We start from the raw sequence: 26,776 nt of genomic DNA, 5'->3' as shown, positions 1-26,776 counted from the left end.
CTGAGCTCAGGCCCCAGCAATGTCCTCACCCATGCTGTACTTGGCCTTGGTACACGTTGTTCTCTTCAGGATCTCATAGACCTGTTGCGGAGACAAGAAGGAGGAGCGGGTGGTTACTCGAGGCAGCCGTGGCACGCGGAAACTGTCCCACGATGGCCGGAAAGGGACGTGGTCGCGCATGACCAGCGACTGCCACCTGCTCTCCTCTGAGGACAGACGGCTGGGCTTTCTACAGACGCCTGTCCCTAGCGCCGAGGGTGTGCCGTTCTGAGGGAGGAGTTGCTGGGACGGGAGGACTCCTGTCTCTCCGTTCCTTCCCTCTGTGAGGCACGGACGGCGTCCTGCTTTTCGGGGTTGAGAGTTGTCCCCGGTGCCCCGTGGGACGGGCTACTCTCCTGTCCGGCTGGGAAGGCAGGTGGGATTCCAAGCCACGGACACCCGGCTCATAGGACCCCTCCCGGGTGTAGCCCTCGATGTTCTAGAAACCGAGGTGGGGGCAGGAAGCCCATCCCGCCCTGCATCAGGAGGCGGCAGAAACCCCCTGCAAGGTCCCACGCCACCCCAGCCCCATGCCCCCTTGACTAACAAGACATCTCACTTGGTGGCCTCAGGAGCCCCAGCTCGGGAGTCTGCCTGCCTCTGGCCCTGGCTTCACCACGTGCAGATGTGTGGTCTCGGGCAACTATGCCACCATCCCGTGCCTTAGTTTCCCTACCTGCAAAACGGGGTGACCGTGATGGGCCCTCCGGCTCAGACGTGACAGTGAGAGCGGCACTCCTCCCTCCAAGCCCTCAGCTCCCCCACTGGCTGCCAGCGGCCACCCCTGGCCCTGTCCCGCCCTCTTGCATCTCCGTCCATCTCGGCCCTGGCCCAGCAACCTGGCCTCCCAGCGCTCTGCTCCCTCTCCAAACCCTCTCCTGAGAACCAGGGCCTCCCCCCTTGATGTCCTTCTGCGAGAAGCACTTGGTCCCCAAGATCTACGAGGCTGCAGGCCCGTGGCCACCCCTGCTCTGCCTGGCCCCTGCACTTGTCCCGGAGTACTCCCTCCCACCTGCCATAAAGGAGCCCACTGCCTCCTGCTTCCCTCCCACCAGTAACTGCCGATGACACATTAGTGACCCACTCAGGCCATATCCCCGGTACCCCCGCATCTAACTGGGGGCCCCATCCTGACCTCACTGACTCTCCTGGAATTACCGCCTCCCATTCAGTGGGTCACGGCCTCATTCATGACCACCTCTAACCCTGCCTCCACCTGCCCTCCCACACCTGGCCATTGGCCCTCATCTTGCTCGAACAGATCTGACCACATCCTCAACCTCGCTGTGCAACTGTCTATGGCTCCCTGACACCTGCAGCCTGAAGGTCTTTGTCCCAAGACCAACGCGATCAGCCCTTCCTGCTGATCCTGACACCTACCCACTAGCGTGCTGGGTGACCCCAATGCCAGGAGCACGGGGAAGGAGGCAGGGAGGCCATCAGTCTCCATACCTTTGCCTAGAATGACCTCGCCCCAGCGTCAGATACTGTCCGGTCTTCAAGGTCATGGGGCCTGACTACCCAAGGACAAAGTTTCGAACTGTCAGTTTCTCTGGAACCATGGCTGGTTTACAAACCAGCCTTTGAGGTCTCCGGGAGAGAGCCCCCGAGCCCCCCAGAGTAAACCAGACCCTTCAGTGACCAGTCACTGACAGAACCACTTTCTGCACCTTGGGATCACGGACGGAGCTCTGTTTCATAGCAGACTCCCCGTGAGACGGGGTCTGGAGCTTTCCATCCACCTATTCCGCCCCCCGCCCCGCCCCAGAGCAAGAGTGAATTCACGAATTTGCACCCTGCCCCATGCTTCTGGGAAGCATCTGGGCAGCCGCAGGTCATGTGACTTCAACATTCATGTTGAAACACACATGTGACTCGGTTTCCGCAGCCGGTCATTCCTCCAATCCTCTATTTCCTAAAGATGCAAAAAAAGTCAAAGTGGCTGCTTCTCCCAAGGGGTCAGTCTCCGGGGGAGCTGTTTCTCTCCCCCTGGGACACCTGTCAGCCCCGAGACGCTCCAGCTGGCTGATGTCTTCCCATCAACAAGTTCCTTCCTATTTACTACGATGAGATTTAATTGCTAAGATTAATTAGTAACACAGGTCAGGTAAACCACCGCGCTGTGGCCCAGGCCGCCCCGCACGGAGGGGCACCGCGGCGCTCTGAGCGGGAAGCCAGAACCATTCTCGCTCTGATGCAGGCTCGGTGCCTCCCCAGGTCATGAGGCTGGGAGGGGACAGAGAGCAGCAGACGGGACCCGGATCTGTCTTCCTGGCAGCGGCCCGAGCCCCACTCACCAAAGCAACCCACAGCACCGAGCCTCGTCTGGCCACCTGCTGGCCTGGGGATGTGGCCGTGAGGGGCAGTCATCTGCTCAAGGTCAAGTGGCCATCCTGCACCTCTGCCCCCCAGGCCGGGCTTTTGGGTGGGGGCGGCGGCAGCAGCAGCACCCAAGGCTTGGCTGCCACGTTAACCTCTTGTGCGGAGAAAAGCCGGGTCCTGAGCCGTGCATGGCCCAGCTTGGCCGGTGGACAAGTTGGCGGCCGATGGATAAACATTAAACCAATACCTTCAAGAGGGCAGGGTGGCCTGGTCCGATTTCAACTTCATTCTCTCCTCTGGCCCAGCCCCAGAAATCTGCCTCCATCGCCCCACCCCTCCTGCGACGTCTCTACGTCTCTACGAGACTCCACAGCTGGGGCCCCACCAGCTCTGCTAAGGGCCCCGCGCAGGAAGGCTGGGGACAGGTGCTGGGGGGTCTGGAGTCCCCCTGCCCTTTCCTGTGGCTCCACCTGGAGGAGGAAGGGCGGGGCTTCCCCTGCTCCCCCCACCCCCCGCCGCCCCCCTCGGCTTTATGATTCTAATTATCGTCGTCCCGGGCAATAGAGCCGGTTTCCACCTGGAGGAGCTTTGCCGAAATGAAATTATCACCCGCTTCTCCCAGGGGCCGCCTTGCTGGGGAGCCAGCGAGTCCCACAGGCCGTACTTACTATCGTGCTCCGGGTTTTGCTGTCGAAAAAGGAATCCTTGTCAGACAGGTCAAATCTGTTGAAATAGTGAGAAGAAAGAGACACACAGTTCACCGGAGTCGGCTCTCCGGGTTTCCAAGGCCCTGGGAAAGCACACAGTCCTCGTGAGCCGTGACCATGACACTGGGCAGGTGTGCCAGGTGTGCCCCGACCCTGGCATCTGGAACAGTCCGTGTCACTCCCCCAGGCCCCTCTGGGAGGCCTGGATACCCACACCTCCACCCAAGGATCTGCTTCCCTCTGACGATGCCCTCAGTCTTTGTGTCAACACTGCCAGCAGCGGGGACCGTGCCGTCCCACCATGAGACAGTGGGGCCGTCCCACCATCAGATGCTGTCAATGCTGAAGACAATCTCCCAGTACTCGATAAACAGTGTCAGTCCTGAGGTCTTGGCCCCCACATATTTCCTAAGGTTGCCTGAGGGCAGAGGGGAGCCTCTGGGAGAGGTCGTCCACTGCCCCAGGCACTCAGGGTACAGCCGGGAGCGGGGCTCTGTCCCCAAAGAGCCTGGAGCTCAGCGGGGCCTGGCAAGGGGGTTCCAAGTGAGGCAGCCAGGGCAGAGCCAAGGGAGGCCCAGGGTGCTGCGGGTCCTAGAAGGAGGGCACCCTGGGATCCCCCGTCCTGCAGGTGGTGTAAGGAGCTGGGCTTGGGGCCACTTTTTACAAATGTCTTATTTGGGATCCCAGGGACGATCAGGAGGTTGGAGAAATAACCGTGGAGGCCACCGCTTGGCCCTTCCCCGTGACTCACACATTTGCCAGAGCTGAAGCCCCAGTTCTGAGCTGAGAAACAGCTCTCCATGTCCCGTGAGACCAGTGGCATCCTGGAGAGCCCCCCTGCCCCTGCTTGTCATTCACGTCCCTGTGGGTCCTAGAGCCCAAGTTCTCTCTGTTCCCACCACTGCCCACGCTCCAGCTCTGAGCATCGAGGCCCCACCCACCCAGAGGGTGATGCCCCACTGCCCCTTGGGAGCAGGGTACGATGGAAGGTTCCAGAACACGTGCAGCCCTGCCAGGCAACCCTGCTGGCAGCACGTCCCCTGAGCCTCCAGCCTCCAGCTGTGGCTGCCTTTGTCCCTGCCTCCCAGAGCTTGGCCCCTTGGGGAGGCCTGGTTAGCCAGACCCTCTCACAGGAACACGGACCCCAGAGGGATGGGGCTGTAGGGGAGCGGAAAGATGCCCAGGTCCCTGCTTTGGGGCTTTGAGCCAAGCCGCATACACGCCCTCCCTTGAGCCCGTGTGTTTTCATGAACGTCCCCTGACAGGAGGACAAGACTCGTCACCCCTCCATTCCTTAGTTAACAGCGATCTTGGAGAACATCCTTGAATCTCTTCTGTACTCAAGACCTATAAACTGTTCAGAGAAAGTGCTGCAGGGGCTGAAACCCCAGTGCTTTGGGAGGACGGAGAGCTTCTCTGGCCTCAGGGGACTGTCCTACAACCTCATCTCCCCTGTCATGTACCACGCTGTGGGGTCCACACAGCAGGGCCTCCCAGGAAGGGGCAAGATGGGTGGGATGGGGGAGGGGGGAGATTCCCACTTACAGGTGCTGCTTCTCCCGGGAGAAGGGGTAGGAGAGTCTCTTTGTGGTCTGGGGTCTGTGCTCGGCCACCTTGGGCTGGATGGGGTCCGTGATTTTCTGGAGCACGGAGCTGATCTTCTTCAGGAGGCCCCGGGGCTCGTTAATGTGGTAGAGCTGCAGACCGGATTGGGAGGGGGCGTCCGCGTCATCTGCTGGGCCGTGACCCTTGGAATCTATTCTCAGACAGTCACAGGACTGTCCCCCCAACCCCACTGAGATGGCACGTGCTGGGAACAGAACTCGGAGGCAGAGTAGCCCCACTACGCCCGGTTTCCAGATAAACCCTCAAGCTCTGACTTTGAAGACTGTCCCCGCAAAGGACAGTCACAGCACGTCCCAGAAAACCTGTCTCTGGTCTCTGCTTTGTCTCGAAAGAGGTAGCCCACAGGGTCTCAGTGGATTTGGGGGGGCCAGGGGCTGACGGGCCCCCGAGAACAGCTTCACCCCCACCCCCCGCTTTCCTTTCTGCACAGGAAGGAGAACACGGCCGCCTCGCTGAGCTCAGGAGCCCGCTGTCCGACGCGCCTCAGCCCAAAGCGTCCAGAGATGAAGAAGAAAGTCCCCGCAGGCCGGGCAGCATGATTAGAGGGGGCTGGTGGGTCGGCCACGGCACCACGGGGAGGAAACACCGAGCGGGAAGGCTCAGCACGTCTGTGTCTGTAACAGGTGCCCCCGACGCCCCTCCCGCGCCCGCTCTCAGTGGGTGTGGTCTGGGGTCTCCGAACACCCCACCCCAGGCTTGGAAATCAGGACGTGGGCGCCCACTGCCCGCCCCCTGGGTGGCACCGAAGGTCACGCGGTTTCCCGCCACCGAGCCCCGCCCGATGAGGTTCTCTGCGGCACCTGCGGACCTGGGTGGCCGCGCCCCAGCACCCACCTTCTTTGTGGGCATCTTCAGCTTCAGGAACTCGGCCTCCCTGCACAGCACGTTCCAGGGCGCGTGGATCTTTACGAATCCGACCCCGTGAATCTTGGTCTGGGGGGGAGAGAAAGCCTCTGTGAGCGTGGACAGCTCTGGGTCGGAAATCATCGGCACGAGCCGGGTTGACAGGTCAGCGGCCCCTCAGTCACCCCTCCGGGCACCGCCTCGATCTGCTCCCAGAATCTCCCCCTTGTGCGTGTTGAGGGGCCAGCAGGGCCCGGAGGGGGTCCCAGGGTCCAAAACTCCCGAGGAGCTTTGAGGAGCTCAAAGCAGCACGTCCACGAAAGAGGACCTTTCACAACCGAGCCCGGGCCCTTGTCCCCAGTGGGTGCACTCGGTGCCCCTTGTCCCCAGGCAGGGCTGAGGAAGTGAAGGTGACCCTCTCTGGACACCTTCCCTCTGTGGGGTCAGGCACCCAGCCATCCCCTGGGGTCCCTGGGCAGCCCAGGGCAGGGGCTCGAGGGTGGGCCTGTTCAAGCCGGGAACCCCCCCACCCCCAGAACTGCTGGGAGCTTGGAGGAGTCGCCCCCACACTCCTGGTCCAGCGGGTCTGGATAGACAGGAGAACAGGGAAAGATGTGTGTGTGCAGCATGGGGTACCCCCCAGCCGCAGGAAAGGACGAAACGCAGCCATGTGCCGTGACGCGGATGGACCCAGGCCTCCCGCCCGGGTGCTGCCGTATCACCTCACGCGTGCCCTCCGCAACAAAAGAACGGGAGTCGGCTCTGAGGCCCGGTAGCTGTGTTTGAGACCTCATCCTGGTAACGTTTCCACGATGCACGGGCCCATCAGGTCACTGCGTGGGGACCTTCCGCGGGAGCTGTGACCGTGCTTGATTTTTCCCGCACAAGGTCTGGGCGGTGCAGGACCCACAGCGCGTTGTACTGGCGGGAGTGGGGACCGCGCTCCAGAGAGCGCCGGCCACACTCCTGCTCGTGGGCCACAGGCATGAGCCCCTCGTGACCCTCCATTCTTCTCTGTCCCCGTTCCCCGAATTTCGTGTTTAGGGGAGATTGTCTGGAGGTGCCCACAGCAGCAGGGAGGGGATACGAGGCACGTACCATCAGCAGACTTTCTAAGCACCCCAAGATAACTGGGTGCCCCGTGGCATTAGTGCCAACACAACAAAAAGTGAAGAAACGGGGCTTGTCCCTGAGCCAGAGCCATCCACGGCGGAGGGGCCTGCGGTCCAGCAGACTCCTCAAGGGGACCCACAGCTTAGAGCCCAGGCTGTCCCAGATGGAGGGCCCACCCAGCTCTCCCTTCTACCATCCTGAGGTGTAAGGGACTGGCCGGGAGTCCCGGGGGAAGGGAATCAAGCTACAGGAGGGAGGGTGTCGCCAGCGCGGGCCCGGCCCTGGGCACTGGGGTCGGCTGACTCAGGGCCTGCCTCTGGCTTCCAGACCCCAAGTCACGTCACTGGTCTGGGAATGGGTATGGCCCGTGGGTTCACTGCAGGTTTTTTGGGGGAAGGCAATGGAACCAATGTCACTTGAGGATGAATTTTAAGAAAAACTTCCTTGTGGGCCAAACGCATTCACCCGTCAACCTGTGACGCCGAAGCTCGCAGCCGTCCACGAGAATGCAGGCAGCTGGGCAGCGGGCAGAACGCCGTGGGTCAGGCCCGCAGACAGAGCGACACACGGACCCCAGCGGCACCCCACCTGGGGAAGGGGACCACCGTTGGGGCCCAGGGGAGCCGTCCTGTCCTGGGCCCAGTCCTGCTCAGGGCCTCCGCTCCCCAGCCCCACTGCCCGCAGCAGCACATGTGTGTGCCCCACACGTGTCTGTCTGCACGGTGCACGTGCCCCACACCTGGACGAAAGCCACACACGGGAACCGCGGTGGTGAGGAAGTCAAGACCCACGGGCGCTCGTCACGCATCGGTCCCCCTCCGTGCCCTGCTGTGTGTTTGCTCATTCAGTCCTCACCACAAGCCTATGGAATGGGCCCTACTGCTGTCCTCCTTCTAGAGCAAGGACGCCGAGACACACTCCGCCAGCTCATCAGACGACTGTCCTGGTTCTGTGTCCTAGTTCGGCTCTAACAAGTGACCTCCGGGCTGAAGACAATGCAGACTCATTCCTTCATGGCTCTGGAGCCGGAAGTCCTAAACCGAGGTGTCCTTGGGGTCACGTTCCCTCTGGAGGCTCTTCCCGCTGCTAGGGGGCTCCGAGTATCCTGGGTTGTGGCCACACCCCTCCGGCCACCTCTGCTACCATGTGGCCTCTCCCGTGGGTCTGTTTCCAATCTCTCTCTGCTTTCTCTGCTAAGGACACCTGTTAGTGCACCGAGAGCCCCCCTCAGCCCAGAGATCCTTGACTTACACCTGCAAGGACGCTTCTTCCAAATAAGAGCACGTCTGCAGGTGCCAGGTCGACATGGCTTCCCGCTGACCGTGCTCGCCCTGAATATGCCACTGAGAGCCCCGTGGGGCTTTGTGCAGGGAGCCTGTCTAGACAGTGAGAGGCGTTTCCAGGAAGCACGGGCCCAGGAGCTGGGGCCTGGAGCTGCCTCCAAGGAACCAGCCAGGACCGGGGCGTGAGTGCGGAGACCCGAGGAGCGAGCGCTCAGAAGTGGGTCTGTGCGGGGCAGCCTGGGAAGAGCCTGGAGTCCTGGCACGGCCCAGGGCGGGGCGCACAGTGCACAGGCTTGTGAACAGACCTAGGTCAGCGAGAGCTGGAGGAGCCAGCCCGGGGGCCGTGGGAGGGGGCAGCCCAGATCCTCCTGCTGTCCTCGGGGGGCCAGTCCGGCAGGCACCAGATAAGCCCGTGAGATCGGGGGCCTGAGTTGGCATCTGGCTCCATCCCTGTGTGCCTCTGGCAAGTGGCGTGACCTCTGTGAGCCCGTTTCCTCATCTGCAAATCTCTGCAGCATAAAGCTTGCTTCACAGTCGGAGGCGGCCCGGGGTTCTTAGCATTCTGGCCCGGCCCCCAGCTGGCAGGAAGGGTCCATACAGTGAAAGGTTACTGCTTCTGCTCTGGACCATCTCTCCGTGGCCACCAGGCAGCCGAGGCCACACTGGCTTACGTGTGCGTTCACGCTTGTCCAACAAGCTCGAGGCTGCCTCCCAGCTCGGGGAAGACCCGGAGGACAACAGGACCTGAGAGGCAGCAGCGCCCCTGGCCCAGATGGCTCATGCACGTGGGGCCGATCTCATGGGGCGCCTGGAGCAGGGAGAAATGACTGTCGGGAGCCTGCGTACGGCAGAGCCTGTCTTTCCCCTTCCAGACCCGGGTCTATTTCTGGGCACTGCTCACCCACACACAGACCCAAAATACATCCTTCCCAGTCCCATGGAGAGTTCTCTCGCCGGTGGTCACGGAGCTGGTGCTGCGGCCGGCCTGCCTGGGAAAACGTGCTCCTCTGCTGACGTGAGCAATGAGGTCTCTCCCAGGAAACGTCTGGCGGGATTTGGGAAAGGGGTCGTGGGACCAGTTCGGGAAAAGCACATACGGGATGTTCTCAAACGTGGTGCCCGGCCTGACCGCCGCCCGGCCCCAGCGGGAAGAAAGCATGAGATGGCCGGGTCCCCCTTGCCCCAGCCAGGCCAATGATGTGGAATTACCTGGGAGGCCACAGACCTGCCGGGGTGTGGCCCGGGAGCGCCAGGCTGGCTTGAGGCAGGGGCAGGGCCCCCGGGCGTCCACCGGACATGCCCACCAGGCCGGGAGCTCTCCCGGTGCAAACAGAGTGTGTTCAAGCCTCCATTCTGAGCCCAGCTCGCAGACACTGGGACCCGACCAGAACTGTTTCTGGCATTTTCCTTTCCAAAGCAAGAAGAAAGGCACAAACGAAGCCAACATAACAGTGGTGGTGGTTGAGCACCCCTGGGGCTCCCCCCACGTCCCCACGGCCACCTGCGGGCCTGGACGTTCCAAGTCGGCGGGCCGGATCACGTGTTTCCGCCATCTGGCCACGGCCCCCCGTGGTGGCTGAGGCGCGGGCTGGGGATCGCTGGGAGGTCCGCATCAGGGAGGACCCTCCCTCGGCCAGTTCTGCTTGCCCTCGGCTCCCCGGAGAGCTCCCGGTAGTACCGTCTCCTCTTCCTGCCCTGCGGACCCACAGGCCGTTTCCTGCCCTGGGCACCTCCTAGGGCAGACAGAGGGAACTAGGGGACCCCCGGTTGCCACTGCCACCAGGGGAGTCTCCGCAGCCACGCCCAGTGTGTGTGTATCCGAGCCACGGGCATGGTGCCACGTGCCAGCAGGGACGCAGAGACCTTGCCTGAGCTCCTTCTGGAAGGGGAAGCCCAGGAGGGGCTTGGGCCCCGACCCCGACGGCCGCGGGGCCTCGATGTCCTCAGCTTCCGACAGGGACCCTGCCACCCCCGGTGGGAGTCGTGAGCAGGAGGGCCCAGAGCCCCCTCCGGACCCTGGCCTCGGGATGTTGGGGCTGCCCTGGGGGAGGAGGGCCCGTGTTCCCGGCACCAGGCGTGTGTCGGCGTGGAGAGGTGGCCCACGGACTCGCATGACCCACGTCATGTCACGGCTTCTGTGGACCCCGCCCACGCCGCCCGGGAGGAGTGGCTTCAGTCACTCAGGGACCGTCCCATCGTGCGCAGGGGTGACGGGGCCTCGTGCATCATCGGGGCGATGCGCCGGGGTCGAAGCTCAGGCGCGCGTGGGACCTGCCGACGCTGCCCCTGCGGGTGGCCGAGAAGCTGTGCGAGGACCGGGCAGGGGCATCTGCACCCCCGGTGCTGGCACGGGTCCGGCCCAAGCCCAGCGTGCTGAAGGAAGACACGCCAGGTAAGTCACCCGAAAACAGTCACTCACGGTCCCGCTCTGCGACGGACTCACCCGCCCTCCACGGGAAACAGTACCGTGAGTGGACAGAGAGTAGAAGAAAATAAGGATCGCGGCGGCAGAGCGGCTCCGGAGGGAAAGGCCGGGCGCTGCTGCATTCAGAACGGCGACCAAGGTGGGGTCGTTCCAGGGCAGCCCTAGGTCTACTCCTGGGGACTGGATCCCCCCAGAAAGGCCCCCCCCCAACCCTGGGTTGCTAGTGCCGAGCAGAGCTGGACAAGGGTGGGGAGGGAGGGGACTTCTATCCCCTGCGTGCAGGGTCCTGGCCTTCAAACTCCCTGGCCCCAGCAGGTCTGGGAACCACAGCCCGTGACCTTGCTTCAAGGTGGTTCTGGCTCGAATGCCCTTGGACGTGTGACCAACGAAGCCCCAAGCCCCTCCAGACAAGGGCTTCTGCCCGGGCCTCAGGGACCCCTGCGCAGGGCAGGCCCACCGGGAGGTGAGCCTGCACAAGGGGCCCCCTCCGTCGGGGGACTCTGAGTGGGTTACTGGGATCACAGACCAGCGATGCTTACTGTTCTTAAGAAAGAAACGTCAGGACAGAAAGGTCCTGCTAAGGACAGGAAGCCACTAAGAAGATGACACAGCCACTTTGGAAAAAGACCAAACAGAACTTCCAGAAATAAAAAAGCACCGTAAGGAACATTAAAAACCCAACGAACGGTGTTTGAAGGTCCTCCGCCCCTCTGAGGGAGGGGGCCGCAGACGCTGGCGAGGCTTGCCCCGGGGGCTCCCGGGAGGGAACAAATCCGGCCCCAGCTGCTGCTGGAGCATCTGTCGACCTCTGTGGTTCACTCTGCCAAGCCCCCAAAGGGTTAACAGCCAGCTGGCAGAGTTCTCGATGAAAGAGCCTACTTGGGCACCACAGGCCTGGGGACACTAGAGGACGTCAGAGCTGCAGCCTGGGGCTGAAGCTTTCACCCCCAAACCCTGGCACCCGAGGGGAGCCGTGTGATGGTCTCGGGGGTGCTTTAAAGATGCAGTTTTGAAAAGAATGTCCAGAATTTCCTTTAAAAGTGTGCGTCGGCAAAGCCAAGGGACGCCCAAGGGATGCCCAAGGGAAGCCGGGCAGGGTACGCAAAAGGCTCCACAGGACACGCACGAGACATAAAACCTTTAAGGCCAAAGAAAGGAATGTGAAATGGTGACATTATGAATGGAGAAATCATACCTTCAGGACTAGACTAGGGTCCCTGACACCCCACTGTGCAGAAGGCCCACGGGGGCGGGGCTCAGCCCAGGGGCGGGGGCTGGGGCTGGTTCGCGCCACGTGCTTCAGGGCGAGCGGAGTGAGGCAGGACCACCCCCGCAGGGCCCCGCGGCCCTGGTCTGTGCCCTCCGCTGCTCAGAGCCCAGGCCCATTCCTGCCACTTGTGCAGGGGTCTCGTTCCTGGGCTGCAACCGCCTTCTCACGGCGGGGGCAGGGGGAGCCCACACAGCGCGGGGTGCGGGTTTGCTCCCAAACCTGTGAGGCCCCCCGGGGCCATCTGCCATCGTTTGTTTTCACACGTGGAGACGCCAGGATTGGACCTCAGGCTTCTCAAGTCGAGGACCTCCACCCACAAGGCCCCGGGGCGCTGACAAGGGTCTGCCCCCAGCCCCTGCAATGCTCAGGGCCGTGTCTGTCATCACAGTTGGCCAAACCCCAGAGCCGCCTCGGACTCCTGCCTGGGACACCTGCTGGGGACGGCAGGAAGCCTGGCTCCGCCCTCTAGGTGCCCATGGCAACCCCTCCCACCACCGGCCACGGTCACCTGGCGTCCGCCTGGTGATGAAGGGTCTCCACGCCCTGGGGGACCCTGCCCCGCCCAGATTTGCCTTCTGATTCCCGTCCAGCCGGCGGGAAGCTGGGGACAGCAGCCTATGCCAGAGAGCTACAGGGGAGGTTGTATTCACGTCCCCCGGATTCTCCCAGCACTTCCGGAGGACAGAAGTACCATCACATCCATTTCACAGCTGGGGAAGCTGAGGTCCAGAGAGAGGAAGCCACTCGCGCCCAGGCCGTCCCACCAGGAAGTGGCCCAGAGGGTCTGAAGCACACAGGGGGCTCGGAGGCTGGCCTCACGGCCCCACTGTGCGCCCCAAAGCTCGGTCTGGAAACAACTGCTCCTCCTCGGCGTTGGAAAAGCAGCCTCCACTCTAACAGAGATGGGAAACTCTTGCTGAGGCCCACGCCAGCCACGGGGCAGGAATGTGGGGAGCCTTCGTGCAGGGGTGAGCCCCGAGCGGCAGCATGAAAGCAAAGAAGACTGTAGGGTTCCCGTGTCCAGAACCTCAACAGTTCTGCCAGAGCCGGGGTCAAGTTCAACCTCGGGGCACGGCCGGGATTCTGGTGTGTGGCCTTCTCGGCAGTGACCCACGGACATAAATAATGTCCAGCAGGCTTTGAGGTCAGACTTGAAAAGTGCTGATGGGTTTCAGTTACAAGCAAGCGTGCTCTCCTCCTTCTAATGGGAAGCCCGGCCGCTGACCCCACGGCTGTCGGACAGAAGGAGGGACGGAAGTAGAGACGCTCCTCTCCCTTCCTGCCACTTCCGGTCATGCTGTCCTGGGGTCTCTGACACGGGACCCCTCTTGGACCCTCATGCGTGAGATGGACATTCAGGGCCAGCCCCTGGATGGAGGCACCAAAGCCTGTCTTGACACCTCAAGGTCTCTCTTCGGGGAGTCTGAGAAGCAGTTTTCCAAACTGGGTTCCTCTGAGCCCACAGTGCCTGGGGAGGGGAGCAGGGAGGGAGGATGGAGGACCCATGGGCATAGGCTCATCCTCTGTCTGTCCTGTACACTGGGGTTATGAGTGAGAGTGGGTCTCCCTGGCTCTGTGGGCTCTTGGCCTAGTCTCCATGTGGGGCTACCTCTGGGGTACCAAACAGCGGATCAAGGCTTGCGTGGACACCGGTGGGCCCATCTCTGCAGGTGCCTCTGCTGGCTCATGGGAGAAGAGACTTGCAGCTTTCTCACCCCTCCAAGGATGGCCTGGGCTCAGCGACCACCACACACCCTGCCAGCCGGTTAGGAACACAGCTCAGACCCAGCCCAGGCCTGCTGAGTTGGAGCCTGCACTTGGACAGGACCCCTGTGGGTTACGGGACACATCTGGGCCCCGCAGCAGGGCAGCCTGCCCGAGGCTGGACCCCACCCTCCAGACCACCTGTGCTGATGTGCCCCGACCACGAGTTACCACCTGGACCCCTATGGGCGCCTCCAGGGGCCCCTGCATGAGCCACCCCACTCCTGAGGGAACCAGCCACTCTGGGGGACTCTCAGCTGCTGTGGTGGGGTGAAGGGGGTCCCCCAAAAGAAACATTCGTGTCCTAACCCCAGAACCTCAGAACGAGACCTTATTTGGACATGGGACTTTGCAGGTGTAACCAAATTAAGACAAGGTCACATGGTAGGAGGGCAGGCCCTAAGTCCAACGTCTGGCGTCCTTGCAGGAAGAAGGGAGATGCAGAAGGACATACAGAAGGCGACCGCATAGGGACAGAGGCAGAGCGTGGAGGGGCACCTGGAGCCCCCCGGAAGCTGAGAGAAGCCGGAAGAATCCAGCCTGGAAACCCTCAGAGGGAGCCCAGCCCCGCTGAGATCTGGAATTGGGACTTCCGGTCTCCAGACCTATGTGAGACCCCATCTGGGTTGCTTTAAGCCTCCGGCTGGTGGTCTCTAGTTATGGCTGCCCCAGGGTACTACCCATTGCATGTCTCCCTGTGCCCTCAGACTGAAAGGTCTTCCACGGGTCATCACAGGACATCTTCACCACAGCAAACCTCTGGACCCAGGACAGAGGCCAGTACTCAGATGCCCCGTCTGCGTGGGGCTGGCGGCCGGCTGTGTCCAGGAGCCACACAGCCTCGTGCACCCACTGGCCTCTCAAGGAGCGAAGGCAGTTCATCTCTGTGCCCTGGTGGCCTGCGGGCAGCTGCCCATGGTCGCAGAAGGCTGGGCCAGCAGAGTTCAAGAGGGGCCCCCCTCGGCCCAGGAGGTCTTACAGTTTATTTGCCAACCCCCCATAAGGCTCCCTCTCCCTCCTTCTTTGCTCCTGCCTCCCCATCCAGCCTTTGAAGCAGGATTTCTCTACCAGGAGCGAGCTTGGCTCCCAGGGACAGCTGGCAGTATCTAGGAGCATTTTTGGTTATCCCACCCCTGGGGATGCTTCTGGGAAGGGCTGCTGCGGACTTTCCAACAGCAATGGCACCGGGGAAAAGCAGCCCCTTTAAAGGCCGATTCTTTGCCTCACCCAGCGTTGGCGTATCTGATGGAAGGCACGGATTTTTCTCCCCACAAATGTGCACATGAGCCCCGATCCTGCTGCAAACCAGGTAAGACTATGGAATTGGATTCTCCTGGGGGCTCTCCTGGGGGCTCTCCTATTTCCTGAACTGCAAGCCCTTCGCTCCTTGTAACCGGAGCACCCCCCCGGGAATGACTCACTAGCCAGGGCGTCTCTCCCCAAAATAAAGGCGACGGCCGTGAGCTGTTAATCGCACTGGCAGCGGTCCACGCACAGACCTCGGAGGCCGCCTCTGACCCGGGTTCTGGTCCTGCCTGCCTCTCGGAGGGTAGGGGACAGCACCGGGCTGCTGCAGACGGAGGGTTTTTCCAACGGCCTTGGGCCTTGTTCGTGTCCCAGGAAAGGTCAGGAAGCACAGTGGCCCTCGTAAAGCCCCGTTCCTGACGCGAGAGCCTCCAGTGGGCACGGCCAGCCCCAGTTTCAGCCACCTTGGACACTGCAGCGGTGCCGTGTACATCTTTCATTTTTAAAACAGCCCCAGTCAGCCGTGGGAAAGCCTCCTGTAGCTACAGAGCCAAACCATCAGTGAAATTCGTGGGTCACTTATGGGGAAAAGGGGTTCTTCTTTGGTGACAGTGACCACTGTCTCTATGTTGGCTTTTTATTTCAACGTTACAATTGAGAAGACCGAGTTTCAAGAAAGATACGTGGGATGTCCCAGTCGGCTGGACTCGGAAAGGCTCCTTTCTCTCGCCCTCCGCAGGAACCATGGTACATGGTTTGGTATTAACAACAGCCCAGGAAACTCGGCCACGTCAAGCACCTTGCCCTTGACTCAGGATCACCCACTGGCGTCACACTACTGCTGTCTCCGTGCTGTGGAACGGGAAGCTCGGGCCGAGCAGCCGGTGAGCCTCGGGAAGGACAGGCAGAGGCTCTGGGATCTGTCGGCGCCAGCGTTCCCTCCCAGACTCCCAGGAGCCTTCCGAGTACAAGGCTCTGAAGCCGCCGTGGGGAAGAAACGAGGGAGCGGAGAGTGCGTCACTCACAGAAAGGACCAGGCAGGTGCAGGCCGCAGCCCCAGCTCCCAGCTCTGCACGCAGGTGCCGTGGGCTCTCCCGACTCCAACGGAGCCCGTCTGTCCCTCCAGCTGTGAATGGCCACATCAGGGCGAGGTCTGCATAGTGGCCACAGCATTTACACGAGAAGCTGGGGGGCTGGCAGGGACAGGGAGCCAGAACCATGCCCTAAGTCAGCGACCCGACTGCTCCCCTCTCCCGAGGGGCCCGGGCTCCGGTCACGGAAAACCCCAAAGGCCCAGCGCATCTGCAGTCGAGGCGGCTGCCCCGCCCGGGAGAGACCCCACAGCCGCAGCAGGACTCGACGCTCGCACACCCTCGGCACTCTGACGGGGACCCCTCCTGCGGCAGAAGTGCACACCCGCCAGACAGCCGAACCCTGGCAGGAGACAGCCACCCAGAGAAACGCTCCGCGTGCAACAGAACACGAGGCCCCCTGGCCGCCAGGTCCGCGGAAAGAGGGGCCCCACGGAGCAGGTCCGGGGTACTCAGGGCCGACACTAATGACGTGGCGCAGAAGGGAGCTCACACCTGCTCCTCTGTGGACCGGCTGGCCGGCCCAAGCACCCCGGGGCATCCTTACCACCGGACCCAAAGTGTTCATTACTTAAGGGCACCGTGGTTCTCAAGGATGAAACGGCGAACGGGCCAATGCTTCCTTTAAACACCCCCGCCGGCTCACGGCTCCCCTAGGCAGCCCACTGACCCTCTAGCCGCAGTTTAGAGACTCCCGGATTCTCGAATTAGTCCACACAGGGACCCTGTGGCGGGCTGCGGGTGAGCCCTGCAATGCTCACGGCAGGAAGCCCCGCCCCCCGCCCCGCGCCCAGAGAGGTTAAGGAGCAGGCAGGGGTGCACACAGCGAGCGTGCTGAGAGGCTGAGAGAAGCACCCCCGTCCCATGGGCTGTCCAGGCCTCCGCCTGCCACCTGGGCTGCCCTGTGTGCCGGTGAGTCAGCCCTTTACTCTCCCCAGAAAACTTTCCTTCAAAAGATTCTCAGGCTTTGCCAGGGACAGCTGCTCCGGGAAACAGTGAGGATCAGGGATTTCCGAGCATCAGAGCCCTCCCAGGGATCGAGCCAGATCCACCTCCCCACTTGACAGATTGAGAAACTGAGGCCCCAAGAAGGGCCAAGGTCAGCACCAGGAGGGCTCCGAGGAGAGCTCGGTCCTTGGCCCCTCTGGAGGGGCGCGTCTTCCCAGGAGAAGGACTGACCGGAGCAGGAAGTGCCGTGACTCTGGAGGTCATCGCCAAGAAGACCTTACCCTCCCCCAGAGCAGATGTCATCAGGGCTGGGGGCGCTACTTTGGGGGTCCCCAAACCCCAAAACTTAACACGCGATTGCTCCCGCAATCTCAGCAGAAGCAGCCTTCACACCCGCCGTCCTGGGAGCCCCGGCTAAAGCCAGAAGGGCCCCTCCCCACACCACCTTCTGGAAACGGGCGGCGCGCCCAGCCCACAAGCCCGCAAGACGCAGGGATAGTTACGTCCTCGTCTCGCTCCAACTCCAGGCCGGCCTCCAGGAGGTTCCCCTCGTACTCCTCCCTGCGGAATCGCTTGTCGTCCTCGTGGTAGTCCATCGGGGGCTCGGGGCCCCCTGCCGCCCCGACGCTCCCCTTGCCGGGCAGGGGCTGGTCCTGGCGGGTGCCGCGGGCGGCCGGGGTGGCATCGCTGTGCTGCACCCTCCTGGCCAGGGTCCTGCTGCCCGAGGGCCTCTTGGGATGGTACACCAGGATGTAGTCCACCTTGCGCCTGCCGTCCCGGAAGTAGAGGCCGTGTTTGCACTCAGCGTCGGGGTCCACAGAAAGCGAGTTCAGTAGCTGCCGTGGGAAAGAGAGATCGCTGGCCGTCAGGCCAGGCTCGCGGAGGGGCGCAGGGACCAAGCTGGACGGCCTCCTCCACCCGCCCGCCCGCCTTCAGCAGAGCTGCGCTGCACGCCCGTCCCACGCGAGCGCCATCTGGGGCTGGGGCAGCCACGCACACGGTGGCCCTGTCTTCGTGGGGGTGACACCTGAGAAGGAGACATGCACATAATCACACAGGTAGGCCAAGCCGGGCCCTCAGAGCTCGGATGGGCCCCCGGTTCTGTGGAGCTGGAGCAGGCTTCCCGGGAGGGGCCAAGCTGCTTGCAGAGACAGTGGGAAAGGCTGCAAGGCCACTCCCCCCCCCCCTTCTCCCCCCCGCCCCCCCACCAGAAGTGCTCCTTATTCTCTCCTGCAGGGTCTGGGGCAGTGCGGGCCGAGCCCACGGTCTGCACCAGCGACTCTCAGCCTTTGAGGGCCAGCGTGCACAGCAAGGCCATGTCGAAATGGCCACGGCCCACGACGGCCCTCACCTCGGCCACTAGCTAGCTGCCTGTTAGGTTGGGTTCCCCCCAAAGCAGTCCCTGAGTTGAGTGTCTGGGTTCGGCGGTTTACCTGAGAGGTGGTCTCAGGGGCCGGGTTGGGGGGCAGACAGGCACAGAGGGAGGGGCTGACAAAGGGTCACTGCCTTTGACAGCTGGGCGCCCAGGTGCTGGTGCCAGAGGGTGAGGAAGCTGGGTAAGGCTACCCACCCACACCTGGGAGTTAGCTCCCCGCCCTGCGCGTGGCTTCCACCTGCTCCCGCACCAGAGGGTGCCCTGGGGGTGGGCGAGGAGAGGTGGGGCGGGGCCGGTCTCCTTAACTGCCTGGAGGCTTCTGGCGGGGGCAGGGAGATAGAAATGTGGGCCTGCAAATTAAAATTTGGGACCCCTGCGCGGCTGCGATCACGCGCGGCTGTTGCTAACGCTAAACCCCGTTGCTGGAACTCCTGTGGGATTTTGCTGGTTACCAAGGGCGGAGGTTCATCGGCGAGCTGGTCTGCGGCAGCAAGAGAAACAAGTAACATCATGCGGGAAGTATTCTAACGAGCAACCCCGCACCAGGGACGGTCCTCAGAGCCGAGCCTCACCGGTCCTGCCCCTGATCTCCTGGCTTCCACCCCACTCCCGCTAACAGCCCGAGACACGCGTGGTCGCTTGAGAACGAGGCCCCCCGCATGGAGCGTGAGGCCGGCCTGTGGCTAAAGGCAGGCCCCGAGCCCCACGGCTGGAGGACAGAGCTGTGCCTGGAGGGTCTCCCCACAAGGTCGCCTGGAGCCCTGGAATGGCTGCCCCCACTGTGGGGGGCTCCTAAGGGCTGTAGCAACAGTTGGGAGAAGCAGCAGGAGTTCCCCACTCCAGGGCCAGGATGCCCGGAGGGTGGCTGACCCCATGTGGGCAGGTGTCTTTCCCAATGCCCAGCTCAGGGGCAGGGGAAGAGAGGAGAGAGAAAGAGGCAAAGTGGGGGGGGGGGGCGGTGACTGCACCTAGAATACGGCAGCTGCCCAGGGAAGGAGGGAGACGGGCTTCTGGGCTGGGCCTTTTGTAGGGTCTGGATTCCTTCACCCCTGGCAGGGGAGGGGGAGTCACGCTCCTGAATCTCAGGGTCCCTGGTCGGTCCCAGGACGCGCACAGCCTGACAGGCCCCCGGAGCCGGCAGGCGGCTGGATGTATGCCGTCCACGCCCACCCACGGTACCACGGGATCCAGCGCCGCTTCGGCCGCCTTCACGGGACCCCACGGTGTAGACACCCCACTAGCTGGCTCTTACAGGTGTCTGTCCAGAGCCGCCGGGTGTAGAAGGGCAGGCAGGGTCGGGGAGAGGGGAAAGGAAGGCCCAGCCCAGCCCAGGACAGCGTCCACAGAAGACCCCAGCGTCTTTTCCAGGATCCTGTTGCAGGAAAGGCAGGAAAGAGGGGTTCTCCTCTGTTTGTCAGCGAGGACACGGAGGGTCGGCGAGGGGGGTCACAGCACAGGTGGGAGGCTGAGCTCAGCCCTGAGTCCCGTCTGCACACGGGACTGTGTGCAGGGCACTGCCCACCCCCCCACAGTAGCAGGGACGTGAGTAATGGTCTTCCAGGGGGCATGTCCTCTCCCTGAGCCCTGACCCGGTGCCGGGGCGAGATGGTTTGGGTCTGCTTGACCCGGAGAGAGTGGGGCTCACACCTGCAAAGCACTCAGCCCGAGCTGTCAGGGTCAGATCCCCTCCGGCTGACCCCAGGAGCCGTCTCTAAGCTTTGTGCCCAAGGACACAGCGAAGGAGGTCCTGCCCCAGCTGTTCCCAGAGCCAGGAGGTCGGGTCAGGGTGGAAGAGACGTGTGGGGCAGTGGGACGCCTCAGATAAGTCTGGGCTGGTCCCACTCCAGCTACGAGGCCTGGGAGAGATTCTGCACCTGCTCTGGGCCTCGCCATCCTCCTCTATAAGATGGGAGGGCGATATACGTGTCCCTCTGGTGGCCAGGACGACTATTGGAGGCACAGGACGCCCGTGTGGGGTGGGTTCTCCCTCTAACTAGCAGGCCCAGCCCCTGGGGGCCACGCTGCCCCTCCCCCCCCACCCCTGCAACCAATCCCAGCACCAACAAGGGCTGGTTCTCCTCAAGACCACAGGAGGGGTCAGAGAAGGGGGCTGGCTAAGGTATCCCTCCTCCTGGGGGAGTGGACAGGAAAGCCAGACCCGGGGCCGCGTGAGGCGCAGGGAAAGAAGCCGCAGCAGGGCAGGGCAGGCCCTCAGGAGGCCATCAGACGGGGCGGACGCAGGGTCTCCTGGTGGGCGAGGTGCAAGGGCTCGCCTGCCTCCCGGGCACTTCGACTCCCATGGCCTCTGCGAGGGGCTCATCCCGGTTTCAAATGGGGAACTGTGACCTTGCGAGCCAAGCCAGGCACCACGTATAGGTCCTGCCTGAGCCACCTTCGCCAGCTTCCTTTCCCCACAGCCCTGGGGCTGCCTGGACTCAGGACATCCTTGTCCCCTGCTCTCCGCCTTTGCACACGGTCCACTCCCTACCTGTGTGCCTTGCCTCCCTTCTCTGTGCTTTGTAACCCTACCTGCCCTCCCAGGCGGGCAGCAGATCCCCAGCCTCCGTACTCTGGAGGTCCCCAAGCCCTCCGGCCGTGCAGGTGTCTTGGGCCAGGGCCACCCTGAAAACATCTGTTCTCAAGCTCTTGCTCACAGGGGCCTCGAAACAGGGTGTGGGGATCCCCAGGCAGGCCAGGGACTGTCCCTAACTCACCTCCATCTAGAACCTGCCACACACACATGCACACGGAGGACTTGGTACCTGGTGGGGGCCCCGTACGTGCCCCTGGTTGGCGGGAATATTGGCTGATATTGAACAAAATGGGCAAAAACCCCCCAGTAGAGGGAAGGAAGTTCAGAGTGAGCCCAGCAGGTCAGAGAGCAGGGCAGTTACTCCGGGGGACAGGCGAAACTCCTCCACCATCGTGAGATAGGAAAACGGTTACCAGGTTAAAAAATGAACAATAACCACTGGTCTGCTGGGGCCTGATTGGGAACCTTGGGGGCCTGACAGCCTGGGGGAGAGCAGATGTATCCCCTAAACCTCTCCCTCCACCCGGAGGCCTGGAGGTGGCCCAGAGGCCTCGTCTGCAATGACTGTCCTTCCACCTGCCTTCCAAGACCCGCTGTGCCCTCCCAGGTGCACAGCACAATCTCTTGGTTCTTCTGGAACCCTCCTTGTGACGTCAGGGTCAGGGGGATAACCGACCTCCCCGTTCAATGCGACTTCCCTCCCAGGGTTACTGGAGGATAAAACATGCCGTGTATGTGGAGTTTACAACTGGGCCTGGCATGTGATGAACCCCCAGGAGAAGTCTGCTCTAACTGGGAATTGAGACAAGCACAAATAAAGAACTAGGGGAGGACAATCTCCTGGCCAGAGTGGACCACAAGTGAAAGAGGGTGGCAGCACCGGATCCAGACTGTTAATTTACCAAGGGAGCTGGAGGTGCGGCTGGAGCCAGCAGGAGGAAGTGCAAAGCTCTGGTGCCCTAGTGTGAGAGTCCCCCGTTTCCCTCCCTGGCCTGGCCCTGTCACTGATTCGCTCTGTGATTCCGGACCAGCTGCTTCTCTGTCTGGGTCTTAGTTTTATAAAATGGGGGCGATCCTCTCTCGGTAAGCATACGGGGCTAGCAACCTTTAAGCAGAAAGAGTGGGGTCCGTTTCTACAATACTGTACACGGGCGAGGCGGAGCCCAGAGTCTGGAGAGGGAGTCTGGGCTAGGTCTCGGGGCAGCTGGAGAGGCGGTCTCCCCGGTGGCCGTGTATCTCTCCGGGGCCCTTCCACAGAGCAGTGGAGTGGGTGCTGTTCTTGTGCAGGAGGGGAAAAGAGATCAAGCTTTAACTTGCACCAGAAAAGATGCAAGTTAGACTCTATGTAGAACTTTACAGTTCAAAAGCTTGAAAAAAGCTTCAAAATGTCCTCTCCGTACCCTTAGGCAGCACGCCTTTCCTGAAGGCAGGGGGCCTCTCGCTCATCTTTTTGACGCGGCTTTGGAATGAATGAAGGCGTGTACACATGCATGAATGACAGGAGCTTGGGCTCTGCACGGCTGCGGGCGGGGGTCACCCAATCAAGGACACCAGGGCCGAGACGCAGCCCGGCTGGCACCTTAAACACAGCCCCAGCTCTGAGCCTCCCTTGTTCCATCTGGTAGGTGGGGACAAAAACGTCTCCTCGACTCGCATGGACGGGAGTCACGGGAGATCTGAAAGTGTTTTGAGGATCACACCTGGAGTGTTGGTGGGATGTACTCCCAGGAGGAGTGTCCCTGAGAAAGACGGTAAATATGGTAGAAGAGAAATGGCTCTTGGAGGAGGGCATCGGGGACAGAGGTCCACTCCGCAGTGGGACTGCCCCCAACACCACAGGCAGTGAGAGGGCCGTCTACATCGGGTCCACACCTGCCTCTCCAGACTCCCTTCCCCAACTCTGAGAAGAAGGCAGAAGAGGGGAGGGGAAGGAACCCCGTGTCCACACCGTGGATGCTGGACTGCGACCAGCACTTGTTTATCTGGCTTCTCGCTTGGAGCTAGAGCTCCAGGAGCCGAAGTCACACGTGTGTGTGAAATAGCCAGAGCCAGGACAAGTCTACACGATCACGCTCAGAGAATCTGTTACACTCCCTTGTTCCTAAAATGGGGAAAATGAAATCAGGAACCTGCGACATTTCTTTCGGTTTGGGGACTCTTTGAAAACATTTGGGAACTTCACTCTCATCCCCCAAATTTTAAAATCAAATCACGGGCACTACAAGTCAATGTAGGATCCTCGGGCACCCCCCACATCCTATAAACAGGTCGCCCCCCCCACTTGCCGATCAACACAGAGGGGCTCTTCCTTTGCAGGCCGGCCAAAGCCAGCACCCAGTCCTCCCCTCCGGGGTGTCTGAGCTTGCTGGAGTGTGCAGATCAGGGCCACTGACAACCATCAGGAAGAAAGTAGAAATTTTCAAAGATAAACACAAAGAAAACTCAGTGAAATAAACTGTGTTCAACCTGGCCCCTGGCCTTTGAAGTCATTTCTTGCACCCTGCTGTGCAGAAACAATGAGGTGATTTTTATCCTTGAACTTGGGAATGACAGGGAGAGGAGAGGCCCCTGGCGCTGGCTGGCAAGTGTAGCCTGCCTGGGACGGGACTCGGGATGGCCGGCTTCGACTCCATCGACACAGCAGCGGCACGTATGGACGCCTGTCTGGGAACTCCTTGCAGTGCAGCCCACGCCCTCTGGCCTCTGCCTGCACAGAGCCGCCTTCCCCCGGTGACTCAGGGTAATGACTGTGCAACAATTATTGGCTTGAACCGTGCTGGGGATGCCCTTGGAGGCTCTCCCAGGGCCCCCTGCTCCTAGGGCTGCTGCTTCCCGTCTGTCTGGCGGGACACTGCCTGGCCACCTGTCCCTCCTGCGGTCAGTGCCCCCCGACTCACAGCCCTCCAAACCCGCCCCTAGTAAAAGCTATGGCAAAATCAAAGTCAGCCGTCTCAGTCAGGTCTCGTCTGTGTGTTTCCAGACTGTGGAGACCTCGAATGGAGGGCCAAGTCTTGGCAGACCTCGTGGCCCTCACCAGGGTTTGGGGAAGGCAGAATTTCTGGGTCCATGTAAACAACAGGTCCCTGAACTACAGGTCCAGAGACCACCGATAAGGCTCCCGTCCTTATATCGGGTCTAACCCATCATCACGTTGAATGCCGGCTACCTCTGGAATGTCCACTCCTCTCCATCTCCTTGGGTGTGACTGTCTCTTGTGCTTTCTAACTGGTGTCCCTGCATTCCCACCTCTGGGTCTTCCCATGGGAGATTTCCTTGTCTGAGACGCCCCACCCAGCCCCCACTACGGGTAGAACCAGCTCCTTGTCCAGGATGTCCGTTCCTCTGCAGGCTGCCCATGGCCACCTGCTCCGGTCTTGGCCCCTTGCTAGCTCTCCTCTCAGTGGATGGATGGCTCCCCTCTCCGCCTCAGTATCCTCACCAGGAGAAACAGCACTGACCCTATAGTGTCATGGAAATTAAGCGAGGTTATCCTCAGCCTCAGGCTGGCTGCTAGGCTGCTAAGGAAGTGTCCCTAGTGGCTGGCCCGGGCCCCCTTCCATCACCACTCCTCGAGCCCCAGATGGGCACGCCTCCCTGTCTCGTTTGCCATGGGTGCCCACGGCCTGGCCCACAGCAGGCACACAGCGTTTACACAGCCTTTGCTGAAACGATGGCTCTGAGCGGCTCAGGCCAATGGGGTTTATCACAGGCAGACACCCCTTTTGATTCACACTGGCTCCCAGTGCCCCCCACCCCAGCATCTCTGCGTGAGCTCAGCGGCAGAAGGGGTGCAGGGCCTGAGGGTCCCCACCTTCCCCAGAACGCAGCTAGCCGCCCTGCCAGGAGCCCATCCCCCAGGCACCTCCACAAAGGCCAGGCTCTGCCCTCCGGAGGCTGCAGCAGCAGGCCTGGATCCCGGCGGACAGAGCAAAGAAACAAGGCGGGGGCCTCAGGCAGCTGCTGTGGATGGGTGGGGGGGGGGGGGAGAAAAAGGAGACTTTTCTAGGGTCCAGACTGAGCACCCTGGGGTGCCCCCTGCTTCAGCAGAAGAGCCTTCTCAGCCCTTCCCTCTTGGGGCAAACTTGGTTCTAACTCTGAGCCAAATCCCTCACTGGTGAATTCTGCCCTCCAAGGACCCCTCTGACTTCTGGATCTGGTCCCCAGGAGAATGGTGGGGGTAGCAGACCCCGGATAAAGGGGTCCCCAACCACGTGGCCAGCTGCCTCCCTCTTCCACTAGCACCAGGCAGGGCGCCCGCTGGGGACTGGACCTGCCCAGAAACAAGTCCGGACCCACCAGCATCCCCCTGCTGCCCCGAGTTGGCCGGGAGGGCTAGGCGTTCCCGGGCGGGGACACGGAGTCCCGGGAACTCCGTGCTCCCAGGGCAGGTGAGGCAGTCGCTGGCGGGTCCAGCCCCAAAAGGGCGCGGCTGTCGCCAGACGGTGGCAGCGCGGTGGGGCCCCGAGGCTGCCACCCTCCCGCGGCTCCCCCAACCCCCAGCCCGCTGCCCCCCGGGGCCGACCGGCACCCACGGGAAGGGGGCGTCCCACCAGGGGCCCAGCCTGGCGCTCGCTCGGGCTCGGGCTCCGGCCCCTGGGTGCGGACACGCCGCGTCCGCGGGTGGGCGCCCTCCGCGCGCCCCGAGCCCCGCGAGCCCCCGGCCTCCCCGCGAGCGCGCGCGGCGCAGGTGAGCGGCCTCCCTCCGGGCGCGGCGCCCGCACTCACCGTGCCCTCGGACGGCAGGTAGCCGATGTCCTCGATGGCGCAGATGTTGATGATGTGGACGCTGCGGTCCTCCGCCGGGAGCGTCGAGTACTTCTCGTTGACCCTCATCGCGGCCGCCTGGGCGCCGGGCCGGTCGGGCGGCGCGCCCTCCGCATCCACGGCCGCGGCGGCCTCTGCGGGCGGACGGGGCAGCGTTGGCGCGCTCGCTGGGGGCCGGGCCTCCCGCCCCGCCCGCCCGGCCCTGCGCCCCGCGCGCTGCGGCCGCCCCCCTGCGGCCCGGGGCGGCCCCGCGCTGCTGCGCGCTGGGGCAGGGGCGGCGGCCGCGCGCTCAGACTTTCCGAGGAAATTTAAACGCAGGAAGAAAGCGCCGCATGCCCGCCGCCCCTCCGAGCTGTTATTTATCCGGGGAAGGGCCCCCTTGGAGTTTTGGGGGTGGCCGAGGTTTCCTACCAGCGGCGGAACTTCCCACCTCTAAGAAAAGTCTCCAAACGTCTGTCAGGCCACCTTGCAGGGGAGAGAGGCTTCGGAGGTCGTCGTGGGAATGCCCTCCCTGCCCCTTCCTCCTCCTCCTCCTCACCCTGGGGGACTTCTGCTGCCCTTCAGGCCTGACCTCCTCCAGGGAGCCTCCCCTGCTTGCCAGGGCCCACCCTCTCCAGCTCTGCTCCCTCTGCAGCTGTCTGAGTCCGGAGTATGGAAGGCTTCCTCTTCTGTGACCGGGAAGGGGCAGCCCCTCACAGGGGAGCCTGGGCCTCACTTCGCAGGGGGGCACGAGGCAGGGGCCTGGGGTTCAGGCGGAGCTGCCTGCACTCCTTGTGCGAGCCTCTACTGCCTCCCTGAGGGAGGGACGGTGACTTGAATCGCTTTCACCCCAGATGACCATGGACCTGGCACGTGGTAGGTGCTCCTCTGGACGGGTTTTTAAACCATCCCTAAGGGAGGATGACATGGGTCTCCAGGAGTGGCCACGCCCAGGTGTAGCTCCCAGGGACCACCCTGGCCACCCTGCCCGGTGGGAATCAAGCTCCTTTTCCTCTGCCTCCCTATATCTTGTTAGTTCTTTGGGATGTGCCCCGAAAGCCACCTTCTCCAGGCAGTCATCCTGGATTGCCCCTCACCCAAGAAGCCCAAGGACCAGTCTGTACCTTGGCCACAGATCTCCCTTTACTCCACCTCATTTTACACTATGTTCATATACTTGATGCCCGATGGTTGCTTGTCAAAGGGCCACTGAGGAACATTCCGGGCCTGCCGAAGGGATCATAAAGCTGTCTTGCAAGGCGCTTTGGGCATACCTTGGGTCCAAGGGTGGATTCTGGAATCAGGATGCGGTTGGGGGAGATGGGGTGGGGTCTCACTCCAGCTCTGACACCTTCCAGCCCTGTGACCTGGGTCAGGTGTCCTTGGCCTCACAGAACCAGCGTGTCCTCCCAGGAGCGTCTGGTGTGCGTGAAGCTGGGGCTCAGCATG

At 62.4% G+C, this 26,776-nt stretch overlaps 1 protein-coding gene across 4 annotated transcripts in view; it reads right to left on the bottom strand.

The window, feature by feature from the left end:
- The window catches only part of ANO1 (anoctamin 1), a 151,422-nt gene that overhangs the window by 52,088 nt on the left and 72,558 nt on the right, over positions 1-26,776 (bottom strand). For all 4 annotated transcript variants that reach the window (XM_032879717.1, XM_032879720.1, XM_032879718.1 and 1 more), the window contains 6 exons: positions 25,310-25,482; positions 17,180-17,512; positions 5,529-5,627; positions 4,614-4,765; positions 3,030-3,084; positions 30-81 (listed from right to left, as the gene is read on the bottom strand). In XM_032879717.1, coding sequence (XP_032735608.1) covers positions 30-81; positions 3,030-3,084; positions 4,614-4,765; positions 5,529-5,627; positions 17,180-17,512; positions 25,310-25,482 — 864 coding nt within the window. Of the gene's footprint in view, positions 1-29; positions 82-3,029; positions 3,085-4,613; positions 4,766-5,528; positions 5,628-17,179; positions 17,513-25,309; positions 25,483-26,776 lie in introns of those variants that run through there.

This window comes from Lontra canadensis, unplaced genomic scaffold (genome assembly GCF_010015895.1).
Source record: "Lontra canadensis isolate GAN:19392208 unplaced genomic scaffold, GSC_riverotter_1.0 scaffold66, whole genome shotgun sequence".
Lineage (NCBI taxonomy): Eukaryota > Metazoa > Chordata > Mammalia > Carnivora > Mustelidae > Lontra > Lontra canadensis.
The sequence above is the reverse complement of the archived record's forward strand: the minus strand, read 5'-3'. Positions and strand labels throughout refer to the sequence as shown.